Raw genomic sequence first — 15,533 nt, forward strand, 5'->3', positions numbered from 1 at the left:
TCTAGAAATTTCTAGCAGCTCTGACGCTAATACAGCTACAAATCACAGGTTTATATTAATGTCCATGTTTTTGCTTTTATAACTAAAAACAAATGCAGCTGTCAATCATTTTTGATTAATATATCAGTTGACTCATCTGTCATTTTTACTGGGAAGCTAAAGAAAACTGCTCTTTTTTAGTGATACTCATGTATTCTGAAGTGGAGTTCAAATGTAAAACGCGTAAAGGTTGGCAGGTCCGTAGTTCAATCTTTACCAGATGTTCAGCTCTGACAGTTTCGTGCCAACGAAATGGAGAAGAGAAAGTTTCCGCAAATCAAAAGTTGACTCGGAAGCGACCCGGTCCCAGAGTTCTTCCCAGGCCACGTGATTCCTACGCTCCATATCATCTTTATTGCCTGAACACAACAGCAAAAACTTCAGCCTTGCTCCAGTGAAGGTCTGTGTAGACGTGGTGGATGCCAGAAGAAAGTTTGCTTTGTGGAAGTCAGGGCTCTTACCACCCAGTAGGTGCAGGCACGCTTCACACTGCTGGAGATGTCTACAAGGGATGTCAAGAGGGATGGTTGGACTGGTGGGCTGGATGGATGGATGGATGGATGGATGGATGAATGGATGGATGGATGAATGGATGGATGCAGCCAGCTGGGACTGTTATTTATTTGTGAAAACCTAGAGTGATCTATTGTCATAACTCTTGGGCCACCACAAGCCACCAGAACAGATTCCCTGCACATTGTAAAGATTCTACATTGTAAGTCTATCTACTTAACTCTACTAAAGAAATGAACACCATTTCCCTCTTTTTTTGCTAGTGTTAGCTACTTACAAGAGAATTGACATGGTGTTAAGCCTAGCTGGAGAAATTAGCATCTCTCCAAAACCATATTTTGGCTTAATATAGGATTGTAGGATTCATTGTTCCTTGGGGAACAGGATTTCTTCCCAACATTTCTTTTTAACTTGTGTGTGTCCTCTGACTTTATTCAGCATAACTAGCAAGGATTAGCTCTGCATATCACTACACTATGCTCTTCTGCCCAAAGACTTTGTATTTGTAGTAAAAATCTTTGACAAAATTAAGATTTTAACCAACTGGGAATTGGCTTTTTTTCCAAAAGAGGCGGGATATTTGTGATACAGATGCCATGCTGAAATGTTAAGCAGTCATCTCTACTCATACTATCTCTTCTAAAACCCTAGCATAGACGTTTGTGAACAACTTTACAAAGCTAGAACCCTTGAGAAATCATTGAGTGTCCTAACAAAGTGCTATGTTTAAAGCTTTAGTGTTTTAAAAACAAACTTAACTTACACAGAGTTTAGAGGGAATGTTTTAAAAGCGCTTAGCTAACATTAACTAGCTGGATGTAGAAATGGTAGAAATGTAGACGGTTGATGATTTGGGCTTGAATTGCAGTTTCAGCGTTCTTGAGAATTGTAGGAAGTGAATTTGCGTGAAGTCGGATGAGTAGAAGGTGCACACTGAAGACATCACCGGGCTTTTGGAAGAAAAGCTGTTGATCCTATACAAAGAAAGGACATTCATATATATTCTCATACCTTATATCTTGGTTTGTGAATAAGGAGGACCTCATCGGCCATGAATTTTACCCAGCATTATGTCTTGACGCTCTTGAACACATTGTTAGTTCATTTTAAATGCACAGAACAATCCCTGGAGCTTGACTTTAGGCCTTTAGGCTGCATCAACAAACATGCCAGAGTAATCGGGAGCGACATAAATTGCAGAAATGCACTTCTACTTCGGTGTGACTTGGCATTAAATTCATTGACGTAACTATTTAACCTCTGTTACACACGTATTCTCCGGCTCCGGCATGAGCAGCTTGGTGCTTTACACCTGGTTTTACTCATGCTACACTTTCTAATCAGGTTTGCTGTTTCAAGTGTGACCCTAAAAACCTGGAACATGACCCGTGTGCACTAGCATCTGGTGAGCCAGAGATCTAATGCAACCTCACTCAGAAACTGTCTCCATCTGATAAGGTTTTCAGTTTGCAATGCTAGTATATATTTAAATACATTCGTACAAAAAGTGCAGTCGGAAGTAAAAGTAGAGCATAACATTTTTCACTCAAGTTTACTTAAAATGTGAAGGATCAAAAAAAACAGACTAGCGATGGCAAACAAGTGGCTCTTTCACCAAGAAATATGGGAGATTAGCAAGCTAAAGCTGACTAACAGCAGCTCCTACACTCTTTTCAGCCATGTAATCGTTATTATGTCTCAGTTCAAATTTCCAGTTCAAGGTAAAGCTCTAGAAGTTCACTCAAGACAAGATGCTAAACGCTAAGTGAGGGGTTGAAAAAAGGTGAGAACGACTGATTATGTAGCTGCTATAATGAAAGTGAGAACAGAAATAAAAACCCAGCTTCACTATACCACTGTTGATTGTTGGTGTTTCCACACAACAGCAGGATAAAGAGTGTTTTATTTCTACATACATTATATTTAACGGCCATTTTGTAGCTTTGTGTCAGTAAAATCCGCCCATTTCCTTCATCGCACTGCAGTTCACCGAGCTCATGTTTTTGTTTTGCTCAGACGGTTAGATTTTGTTATGAGATCCTTCGGGAATTTTATTCCTGCAGCGTCAGGAATTTTTCTTTTATACAGGGGCTGTTGCTTGGAGGGACAGTGACACTTTTTTGTCTCTTTTTTCAGTCCTCTGAGACCGTTTCTGTCTCTCAGCCAAACCACCACGGCTCTGTTCAGCCAGAAATATTATTAGATATCTCACAAGATTTAAAAAAAAATACCGTGAGCTGATTTTGAAGAAAGGCTGTTATTGTAAATGAGATGGCATTTTTGATTACATTATTGAGTGAAATTGAATGTGTTGGATAAAATCTGCATCATAAGCAGGTCTGTGTGTGTTACATTTGTTCATTTTTCATCGGCGAAAAAAAATATTCAGAAATTATTTCCTATTATAGCATGTGCCAAGAAAAAATAAATCAAAAGCTGTTTCAATAAAAGCAACACACACACACACACACACACACTATACAATCCCAGAGTGAATGGATTTTAAAATGGATTTTTTTTCTTTCCTTTTTTCACCTCATGTTAGCGCCTGTCTCATGGCTAATGGTTCGCTTCCCCCTTTTGCAGATGTCATGTGGCGAATAAAACATGCCCGAAGAACCAGAGCTGGAGCAATGGCTTATGCAGATGTGTGTCTCTGCACGACTCACTGTTTCCCCAGCAGCACTCGGGTAAGAGCCACCGCACATGTTTACGATCTGTGTGTGTGTTAAAAGCGTGTGTTACATCCAACATACTTCCCACGCTCGAACTCAAACGCACGTCCCACAGTCGCCTGTAAAATGCGGCGCAGGCTTCGGACTACTGCATCTCTTGAAGCTGTTAACCGCAAAAGCCAAACATGTCAACGGATCCTCAGGGGACGTGACTGTGCACAGTGTGTGTGTCAACAAAGCCGGACCTGGAATAATACCGCCCGAGTCCTGCTCGTGCAGACGGACGCTTTAGGAACCATAATATTTAGCAAACCCTCGAACCCAGTAGTAAACTCACAGCCCCTCGTCTGTGTGGTAATGTGAGGGCAGGACTCATGAACTCATAGACACATCACAGACACACACATACACACAAATATTCACTTATATTCCACAGTAACGTAAAGAGAAATATCCATGGTCAGTGTCAAAGCTCATAGTTTATCCCTCAGAACTTATTCTGTTGTTCTAAACCTTTCTTATTTCTTTAAATCAACTAACACAGCTCCATTTTCTATCAGTCTCTTCTTCCCTGCGTCTCTCTCTCTCTCTCTCTATTTTTCTTCTCTGAGTGTAAGACTTTAGGGTTTTCTTTTTTATTATAATTAGTCAGTAAGATGTACACAGATTTATATTACATACCTTATTACATTAGATTTCAGTCAGACCAACCAAAGCCAAGAGTTTCTAATGAATATGTATATAGAAGCCACACTTAGAAGGCACTAAGGCCACGCCCCCTTGCAGGGCCCTGAGAGGGACCAACATATAAGTCACATCTCTTGTTAACAGAATCAGAGGCCACATTCACATTCAGACCTTATTCTGGAGGACTGACCTACACAAGAGTCCATGGCACTTTTATTAGAATCTTGGACTGACATGTACATAGGCCACGCCTCCTTTACTCTGAGGCCATCCCTCCTGTCTTTGGATCTGGGATTGACCAGCACAAAGGTCACACCTCCTTTCATGACTTTTTATCAAAAAGAATATATCTATAGAGGCCACATGTACCTCCCTTGGATATCTCACTGACCAACATAGAGGCCACACCTCCTTCACCAGGCCTGACCTACACATAAGACCACACCTCCTTTGCTAGAACTGAAACACACAGAGGCCACACCTCTTTTATTTGGACTGGCAATCTCAGAAGCCATGTATTCTTTTCACTGGTTATAACATAATGAATGTGTATAGAAGCCATGCCTCTTTTCTCTCAGCCTGAGATTGACCAGCACAGAGCCCATGTCTGTTTCAGTGGGCCTGGCCTACTCAGAGCCTAAATCTCCTTCTAAGGGCTTGACCTACTCAGAAACCACAGCACCTTTCCTGATAGAAAGAGGCACAGAGGCCACGTCTCCTTTATTGAGCTTGACCTACTCAGAGGCCACACCTCATTCTGTAGGCATGCCTATTCAGAGGCCACACCTCTTTTATTCACCAGACCTACTCAGAGGCCACACCTCCTTCACTGCAAGCAACAGGCGTCAGAGGCCACACCTCCATCTGTTGACCCGCCTATTCAGGGGCCATACCTTGTTTATTGTTCCTGACCTTCTCAGAAGCCACACCTCCTTTACTGCAAGCAAGAGTCACCAAGGCCATACCTCCTTCTGTAGGTTTGACTATTCAGAGGCTGCACCTTGTTTATTACGCCTGACCTACTCAGAGACCACACCTCCATCACTGCTAGAAGAAGGCACAGAGGGCACGCCTCCTTCTGTAGGATTGACTATTCAGAGGCTGCACCTTGTTTATTACGCCTGACCTACTCAGAGACCACACCTCCATCACTGCTAGAAGAAGGCACAGAGGGCACGCCTCCTTCTGTAGGATTGACTATTCAGAGGCTGCACCTTGTTTATTACGCCTGACCTACTCAGAGACCACACCTCCATCACTGCTAGAAGAAGGCACAGAGGGCACGCCTCCTTCTGTAGGATTGACCTACTTAGAGGTCACACCTCCTTTATTGCACCTGACCAACTCATAGGCCACTTCTCCTTCACTGCTATCAAGAGGCACAGAGGCCACAACTCGTTTATTGCACCTGACCTACCCAGATACCACACCTTCTTCACTGCTAGCAAGAGGCACAGAGGCCACAGCGCCTTCTGTGGGCCCAACCTACTCAGAGGCCATGCCTCCTACAATGCTAGCAAGAGGCACAGAGGCCACAGCGCCTTCTGTGGGCCCAACCTACTCAGAGGCCATGCCTCCTACAATGCTAGCAAGAGGCACAGAGGCCACAGCGCCTTCTGTGGGCCCAACCTACTCAGAGGCCATGCCTCCTACAATGCTAGCAAGAGGCACAGAGGCCACAGCGCCTTCTGTGGGCCCAACCTACTCAGAGGCCATGCCTCCTACAATGCTAGCAAGAGGCACAGAGGCCACAGCGCCTTCTGTGGGCCCAACCTACTCAGAGGCCATGCCTCCTACAATGCTAGCAAGAGGCACAGAGGCCATGCCCCCTTATGTGGGCCTGACCTACTCAGAGGCCACACCTTCATGTGCTAGCAAGAGGCACAGAGGCCACGCCTTCTTCTTCAGCGCCTGAAATGTTTCAGAACTGAAATGTTACACATCCTAATGCAGTCAGAATGAAAAATCAAATGGAATAATCTTGCTAAATGTCTTTGATGTGAACATCTAGCTGAATTTCAGTCTGTGTGCATGTGTAAAAAATGCATAATAAATCTGATAACGCCGTATTCATGCCTCACGTCTTACCCCTGCCTCAGGGGCCCGACCCTCCACATACTGTACTCGCAACACAAACACATGCAAGCAATGTACTCACCTTACCTCCGACGCTTAAAGCATGTAATAGCAATCATCCATCATTTCAGCAGAGCTGTTTGCTTTCCATATGCATGTAGCGGTAAATAGCGATGGCAGATACTCCCTCAGAGGAACTCAGGCTCTGAGGGCGCACTCAGGATCAGATAAAGAGTGCAGAAATGAGTCGAGGTGCAATGGAGACATATTCATCAATCTCTCTCTATCTCTCTTTCTCGCTCTCTCTCTCTCTCTCTCTCGCCCCCATTTATACAATCTGATCCACTGTCAAGCAGTTGTGTACATTAGTCATGTAAGTACAGCGGAGTCAGAGAGTTCTCCCTCTTTGCCCCCTCAATGACGTCCATCTTTCCTTTTCAATGCATCATCTGTGAAGTGCTTAAGGTTATTGTTAGCATTAAGGTTAGCATTAAAAATATGCTAGGGTCATCATAAAAATGCTTGTACTGAACATTTACCCTGGTGTTAAATTCTCCATTCCGATTGGTCAAAAAGTGTCCATTAATTTATATCTTTTGTACATTAATGAACTTGTTCTAGTGTGTTTCTACAGTAACAGCTCATTCAATCACAGTCTGAAGTAAAGCTGCATCTCTTAACCTTTTAAAATAAATTATTTTGTGCTGCTATATGAGATATCACACTGCTAGGATATAATTTAGCCTTTCCCACTATTAGCATATCAGTTAGCCTATTCCAGAGCTAGTCTATCAGTTAACCTACCCCACTACTAGCATATCAGTTAGACTCTTCCAGAGCTTGTCTATCAGTTAGCCTGTCCTACTACCAGCATATCTGTTTGCCTACTCCAGAGCTAGTCTTTCGTTTGCCTTCTGTACTATTGCATGTCAGTTAGACTCTTCCAGAGCTAGTCTATTAGTTATTCTATTAGTTAGTCTAGTCCAGAGCTAGTCTACTGGTTATTCTATCCTACTACTAGCATATCTGTTACCCTACTCCAGAGCTAGTCTATCAGTTAGCCTATCCTACAACTAGCATATCAGTTAGCATATTCCAAAGCTAGTCTATCAGTTATCCTATCCTACTACTACCATATCTATCTATCCTAACTAGCACTGCAAAATAAAACATTTCAACATTAGAAGTGACAGCATGCACAAATTCATCATTTTATATGAAAAATATGTAATTTTATTTATTAAAATTTGATCAAAAACATAATTTAACAGTAGTTCATGTCCTCCTGCGTCTAAGCCACAAAACTGTATGGTGTTTGCTTAAAAAAAACAAAACAAAACAGACATCATGTTTGGTTTGTGTCCAGCTTTAAAAGGCAACCATCTGTTTGGAGGACAGCTTGGAGGGAAAGCATCTCTCGGTCCTCTACAGGAATGCGAAACTGTTTATCAGGAAAAAATGCACACTTCTCTTCTTTCTGTAAACGTGTTGAAGAATTCGAGAGGCACGAAATCTAGAAATATTTATACCTCACAATAATCAAATCTCCTTTATCCACTTTATCTGGAATGATAATGAGAACTCCACTGGTACTGTTTGCTCTTCTCAAGAGGCATTTCTGACACTATTATTTATTTAATTACTTAATTATTTATCAAGTCCTTTAAAAAAAACTTTCTTTCCTGATTTGATGTGAAATTGTGTATTATTAAATTTTTTGTTTGTGTATTTAGATTTTATTTTCTGTTTAATTAAAAAAGTGCATGTGAGTGGGTTTACTCTCTTCTGTTTTTTTTGTTTGGTTTTATTGCTTGCCTTTTCTTTCTTTCTTTCTTTCTTTCTTTCTTTCTTTCTTTCTTTCTTTCTTTCTTTCTTTCTTTCTTTCTTCATTCTCAATTTTTACTTTTAATCGTATTTATTGTTCTTATTCTTTCCTTCTTAATATTTTTTAGTCCATAAAATGATACCTTATATAAGATAATTGAGTCAGGCTATTTTTTTAAACAAATAATTAATCAAATTAATACACATATAAATATATATAAATAAGTGTGAATTTTGTAAATTAGGTTTATTGTCACCACCATACTAATGGAAGCCTTTTGTTTATAATGAATGCAGTTGTAAAAAAATTTTCTATTTCCTTTTTTTTGTATAATTTACAATTTATAATATTTTAATTTTGTCTTCTGATTTTTAATTGATTTATTTTTTATGTAATCTTCTTTTTTAAATTCTCTTATCTCTCTCTTATCTGTTTTTGTAGCAATGGCTTTAATAGTGATTTTTTTTATAGCTAACAATTTTTTTTATTAATTAATTAATTTTATTATTATTTATTTATTTTTATTTCTTAAAAAGAGAAAAATATTAATTTATAGAACATACTATATGTATAAAGATCATGTTAACTTTATACAGTGTTGTTTTGTAAAATATTATTTTGTTTAATAATCAAATTTTTTATATATTTTTATATTTTGTTTTATATTATTTTTTATTATGTATGCTTATTTGTTTTTTTATGTATGCTTTTCCTTTTCTTAGAAGTGGCTTAGTTGTCCATAAAAAAGAAAAATATAAATTGTTTAAAAAAAAAGTCTCTGTTGCCCTACATAAAAGGGTGTGTTTGTTAGTTTATATTTAAAAAATTGTAAAGTAAAAACAAAACCACACAATGTAGTTATAAACACTTTGCTAATCTTAGCCATGTTCTCTGTTTTTCCCCACAGACCCGATCGAGCAGGACTTCTGTGGCCCCAACAAAGAGCTGGACGAGGAGACATGTCGGTGTGTGTGTCGAAAGGACTTGAGGACGGCGGGCTGTGGGCCGAAACGTCACCTGGACAAGAACACGTGTCAGTGTGTGTGTAAAACTCAGCCCAAGTCCTGCAGTCCTCATCACACCTTCAACAAGGACACGTGCCAATGCAGCTGCAACAAAGTGTGTCCCAGCACACACCCGCTCAACCGCACTAAGTGTGCGTGCGAGTGTAACGAGTCTTACAGCAAGTGCTTCCTCCGGGGGAGGAGGTTCCAGCCCGCCACCTGCAGGTCAGTTGGGAGGTGGAGATGAAGATTCCAGAAACGCAGCTTTAAAAAATGTATTTTAGCATTAGCCATTGAGGTTACACCAGACATATGAAGAGTAGTAAGATCCAACGGGTCACCATTAAACCATATAGTAGTCTTAATATGCTGAGGTTGTCATGGTAGCTGGTTGTTGGAGTTGTCAAGGCAACCCTAATACTTTAATCTGTTATTTATTAGAAGTTATATTGGTTATAATGATAATATTTCCATAAGTGTAAGGTTGTGCATTTTTCAGCATTTCGTCCATTCAAAAGAAAGCTATTTTTTTGTTTGGTTGTTTTTTTTTTTTGGTCTGTGGTTGTTATGGTAATGTGACTAATTATAATAATGCCCAATTTGATCATGAGTAACATGGACTAACCAATTAAATTGTAGGATTTGTTGCAATAGAAGTGGGATCAAATCTTACTGTACAACTATCTAAACATCTGCTCAAAGAGGCGTGGCCTCTGTGTCTGTCAGTTTTAGTGAAGGAGGTGTGGCTTCTGGATATATTGGTTTCAGTGAAGGAGGTGTGGCCTCTGTGTGTGTCAGTCTCAGAAGGAGGTGTGGCATCCGTGTGTCAGTCTTAGTAAAAGAGGTGTGGCCTCTGTGTATGTAACAGTCTCAGTGAAGGAGGTGTGGCCTATATGTGTGTCAGTCTCAGTGAAGGAGGTGTGGCCTATGTGTGTGTCAGTCTCAGTGTATATCAGTGTCAGTGAGTCGCTTTGTGGCCCTTATATGTGCCAGTGTCAGTAAAGGAGGTGTGGCCTATATTTGTGTCAGTCTTGGTGAAGGAGGTGTGGCCTATATGTGTGTCGGTCTCACTGTAGGAGGTGTGGCCTATATGTGTGTCAGTCTCAGTGAAGGAGGTGTGGCCTCTGTGTGTGTCAGTCTCAGTGAAGGAGGTGTGGTCTATATGTATGTCAATCTCAGTGAAGGAGGTGTGGCCTATATGTGTGTCAGTCTCAGTGAAGGAGGTGTGGTCTATATGTGTGTCAATCTCAGTGAAGGAGGTGTGGCCTCTGTGTGTGTCAGTCTTAGTGGTCTCATGGTCTCAGAGATTAATAGGTAAGAATCTGCTGCCCAGACTACTACAAGATCATGGTTAGGACTGGAATTTTCTCCAGCACACACACACACACACACAGACACACATACACACACAGACACACACATACACACACACATACACACATACACACACACACACACACACACACACACATACACACACAGACACACATACACACACAGACACACATGCACACACAGACACACAGACACACACATACACACACACACACACACACACACATACACACACAGACACACACACACAGACACACACACACCTGCTGCAGGCCAGTAGCTAAATTCCTTCATGAATTGAATGGGTTGAGTCACGAATGCTGGATGTGAGGACCACCTGTTTAAACTCTCTCCATTTGTGTTTAATCTACTGAAGCTTTCTAGTCAGTAGTGTGAGAGTGTGTGTGTGTGTGAGAGTGTGTGTGTGTGTGTGTGAGTGTGTGTGTGTGTGTGTGTGTGTGAGAGAGAGAGTGTGCAGAGGAGGTTACATCTAGCCATGTGTTAAGGAGGGACACCAGGGGAGTCAATTTTTGTGAAAATGAAGGAACACAGCCACGGCCTGCTAAAAACATTTAGCTCAGTATGAGAGTCTTTAGTGCAGGGCCGTGGCATCGGACACACTGTTTCCTTCTGCTCTAGCACACCGAAATTCTTTCATGAGACAAATGGGTTGGATCTGCAGTGTTGGAAGTGGGGAACATCTGGTTAAACTCTCTCTACATTTGTTTTCGATCTGCTAGAGCTTTTATAAGAGCATAGTTTCTTTTATTTTCCCGCTTTCTCACTGTGCGGTTCTGGACCGAATGTCGGACATGTTCGTGTCATTTTTCTTAACGCTTATATGATATGCATTTTGCGGCACTGTATATCCATTACAGATAAAATATTGAAATTAGGATAAATGATGGGGTCAGGGCGGGTTTTCGTAGCTGGCGAGGCAGCCGAGGCAGCCTGCACGGCATGAGACACAAAATATATAAAGCATGACTCTTGCAAAATGCATCAAAGCTACATTTAATAAAGACGAATGTAATATCAGTGCAAAATTAGCTGGAAGTTAAAACAGTAACTGTACTGGAATGATGAGGTCCTGCTTTAGAAATGCACGCACTTTAAAGGAAAACCACTCTATGGGAAACATGTTACATATGTTTTTACTGAGATATCTGTCATGTCTTTAGAGCTATTTTTTTCCCAAAATATATACGACAACATTGAGTCGGCTAGTTAGACAGAGCAGGATAGAATAAAAGGACTAAAGTGCTGCTGCATCACTCTGTTTAGGCAGAAATGTGGATCATAAAGTCGTTGGGATGGATTTTTCCTTTCAGCATGATAATTAGGAATCGTCTCTAATCGAGGGTGACAGCATCACGATGAACGAGGAAGAAAGGAATGAAAAGCGTTACGGGCTTCAATCACATTCACACGTGCGGTTAATGTCTGCGTAATGTGTGTGTGTGTGTGTCTAATGACTTTGCACATGTCAGTCATCTGTGCTTTTTATTATTATTCTGTGGATCCTGTTTGAGTTAAACCACAGTAATGCCTCTAAGTAATAATTATGAAGCTAATCCCCTGACTAAATACTGTGTCTTATACAAAACACTTATCAAATGCATTCTCATGAAAAATTAAAACAATAATAATGACCTCCTTTATTGAGACTGACACACATATAGGCCACACCTCCTTCACTGAGAGTGACACACATATAGGCCACACCTCCTTCACTAAAACTGACACACATATAGGCCACACCTCCTTCATTGAGACTGATACACATATAGACCACACCTCCTTTACTAAGACTGACACACATATAATCCACACCTCCTTCACTGAGTCTAACACACATACAGGCCACACCTCCTTTACTGATACTGACACACAAATAGGCCACACCCCCTTTACTGAGTCTGACACACATATAGACCACACCTCCTTTACTGAGACTGACACACATATAGCCCACGCCTACTTTACTGAGACTGACAAACACAGAGGCCACACCTCCTTCATTGAGACTGACAGACATATAGGCCACACCTCCTTCACTTAGACTGACACACATAGAGGCCACACCTCCTTCCTAAATGCCATATGCCATGAGTTGGATATTGGATATTGTTATAGATTCAGATTGTTGTAGAAATCCAAATGAAGTCCATTTCAGTTACAGGAAAAGTCTAAAGAGGGTGTGTGTGTGTGTGTTCTGCAAAACATTAAAACATTTTGGTGTTTACATAATTTCTGTCATCTCTTTCGTTTTTCTGTTAGCTGCTACAGGCTGCCGTGTTCCGGAGACCCAAGGAAGCGGGAATGCGAGGAAGGTTTTTACTTCAGCGAGGAAGTGTGTCACTGCATCCCCAATTACTGGCGGAGACTGGATTAGCCGATGCAAAGCTAGCAGCTAACGGAGCGAAAAGAAGTGATGCTAACACAAGCAGCCTTCGTGGTGCCTGCTGCTAATTGGACTCCCTTTCGCTAGCATGGACTGGCAAATCAGCAAATGGGGAAAAAACAACAAAAAACAAAACAAAAAAGATTGTAGCCCCAAATTTCAGACCCACGGGAGCGAGGTTACTTTGAACTTTACAGAGGCTGGAGCTGTTTTATTTTCAACATTTTTTTTACTCATTATTTGTCAGATATTGATTATATAATTTATTGCCACTAAAAAAGATTCTTTTTCTTCTTTTTTTTTGTGTGTATAGCAATTTTGAATCTTCACAAAGGAAATACACTGTGATCAATATTTTTGTATCATGTGAAGTCCAGTAAAAAATAAATAAAATATAAAGTTGTATTATATATTGTTAACTTATTTCTAAGCTAGACTATTATACAGAAATAGTAGAGATAATAGAGAAGCGTTTTATTGTATTTAGTTATGATCTAGCACTAGAACTTCGTTATACTGTCTGAGTTTGAGCTCCAGCGAGAACTCCACTGCAGAAAACAAAAACGATATTTCTTACCAGGACGAGAAAATGTAAGATGAAAAACGTTCCAGAAGACGGATTGGGAGCGTCGTCCAGCAAAGATCTGCAACCGTGTCACAAATAAACGTTTTATATTTTGTGCCTATAAAAATTGTACCAGTGCTTCATTCTTTTAAAAAGGCAGAGCAAAGAGACTTCCAAACAAAGAAACACACATACACACACACACACACACCCAGTGATATTGAGAAATGGCTCATTTATGTGTTGATTAGATTTGATTTTTCATACAAATAAAGAGTTACGAAACACTTACGAAGCACAGTTGCTTAACGCTTACAAGGAAATAAAGTTTTTTAAAGTGTTTTGCTAAATATTAAATAGTTTAAGAGTTTCTTCTTATGAATGCTTTAGGAAGAAATAAAAAGTTACGGAATGCTTTACGAAGAAATAGAGTTACAGAACGCTTACGAAGAATCAACGAGTTACAAAATGCTTATGAAGAAATAAAGACTTACAGAAAGCTTTACAATGAAATAAAAAGTTATGGAATGCTTACAGAACACTTTACGAAGAAATACAGAGTTACAGAACGCTTAAGAAGAAATAAAGAAATACGGAATGCTTATGAATAAAGAGTTAGAAAATGCTTATGGAGAAATTAAGAGTTACAGAACGCTTTACGAAGAAATAAAGAGTTATGGAACACTTTTACAGAATGTTTACAAAGAAGTAAAAAGTAATGGAACACTTTACAAAGAAATAAAGAGTGACAGAGTGCTTACCAAGAAATAAAGATTTACGGAATGCTTGGAATGCTTACGAATAAATAAATATTTATGGAGCACTCATGAAGAAATAAAGAGTTACAGAATGCTTTAGAAAGAAATAAAAAGTTATGGAATGCTTTACGAAGAAATTAAGAGTTACAGAACGTTTAAGAAGAAATAAAGAGTTATGGAACGCTTATGAAGAAATAAAGAGTTACAGAACACTTATGAAGAAATAAAGAGTTACAGAAAGCTTACAAAGAAATAGAGTTACAGAATGTTTGCGAAAAAATAGAGAGTTACAGAACACTTACTATGAAATAAAGTTACAGAATGCTTATGAATAAATAAATAGTTAGGGAATGTTGACAAAGAAATAAAGTTACATAACACTTGTGAAGAAAGTAAGTTACAAAATGCTTACAAGAAACACCGACCCTATGCAGAAATAAAAAATTATCAAACTCTTACAAAGCAAAAATCCTTTTTTTAACATTTTAGGTCATGAAATATTCTGCTGTTAAAGCACTAACTGGAAAACAGGAACTAAAAAGGTTCCTGGAACTACAGCTCAGAAACTAAAATTGCAATTAAAAATGTATTTTATACATGTGCAGCTTTATGAGAGAATAAATAAAAACAGATGAATAGAGGTGTGTGTGTGTGTGTGTGTGTGTGTGTGTGTGTGTGTGTGTGTGTGTGTTTTCTGATAATATCTGCTGTATGAAATTATAAGCTCTAGGATTTAATCAGAAATGTACACAGAGGTTACATTCAGCACCGATTATATGTTATTAAGCCTTAGTGTTTCAGCAGGTGGGTCCCTGTTCTCCTGCTCTGACTCACCCCACACACACACACACACACACACACAGACAAATGTGAGGTCACAGCACCTTTGGTCATGTCTTGCATCTGGAGTGTATTAAGAGTACATCAGTTCTCTCTCTCTCTCTCTCTCTCTTTCTCTCTCTCTTTGTGTGTGTGTGTTCAATGTTCTCATATATATATATATATATATACACACATGTATATTTATAAGCTCACACTGTTTTAGAGAGACTCTGGACTCCTGACTTCTCACACACTAGCCGTGACCCCTGTACTCGAGACTCAAACTGAACCAATGACTATATTAGGTAAAAGAGTTATTTAAGGGTTCTTTAGATAATTATGGTTTCTCATATGGTCCTGTCATATGGACAACTGAAGAATACACATTAAGAGTCACTGCTGTAAAGTGTCTGTCTAATCATGGGGCTCTGATGTTATTCTCTAACACATCCTTACACCTTCTTTAAGTTATCCCACTCCCTCTAGTCCCTCCCACATCCTCTAATTGTATCTCATATCATCTAAGCCCTTCCCACTTCCTCTAATCCCACATGCTCTAATTGAATCCAACATCATCTAAGCCCCTCCCACTTCTTCTAACCCCACCCCACATCCTCTAGTTGAATCCCACATTGTCTAAGACCCTTTTTCTTTCTGTAACCCCACCCCACATCCTCTAATGGAAAATCCCATGTAATCCAAGCTCACCCTACATCCTCTAAACCCAGTCACTTCCATCCATCCATTTTCTATACCCGTTTTATTCCTAATTAGGGTCACGGGGATGTGCTGGAGCCTATCCCAGTGCACATTGGGCGAACAGGTCGCCA

The 15,533-nt window shown here is 39.9% G+C and overlaps 1 protein-coding gene across 1 annotated transcript in view; it reads left to right on the forward strand.

Moving 5' to 3' along the window:
* vegfc (vascular endothelial growth factor c) overlaps positions 1 to 13,340 on the forward strand; it is a 57,883-nt gene extending 44,543 nt beyond the window's left edge. Inside the window, exons 5-7 of the mRNA XM_058386620.1 lie at positions 3,139 to 3,242; positions 8,723 to 9,044; positions 12,435 to 13,340. Of these exons, the coding sequence (XP_058242603.1) occupies positions 3,139 to 3,242; positions 8,723 to 9,044; positions 12,435 to 12,549 (541 nt within the window). The 3' untranslated portion in view covers positions 12,550 to 13,340. The remainder of the gene's footprint in view (positions 1 to 3,138; positions 3,243 to 8,722; positions 9,045 to 12,434) is intronic.
* The last annotated feature ends 2,193 nt before the right edge of the window (positions 13,341 to 15,533 follow it).

Source organism: Hemibagrus wyckioides, linkage group LG03 (genome assembly GCF_019097595.1).
Source record: "Hemibagrus wyckioides isolate EC202008001 linkage group LG03, SWU_Hwy_1.0, whole genome shotgun sequence".
Classification (NCBI taxonomy): domain Eukaryota; kingdom Metazoa; phylum Chordata; class Actinopteri; order Siluriformes; family Bagridae; genus Hemibagrus; species Hemibagrus wyckioides.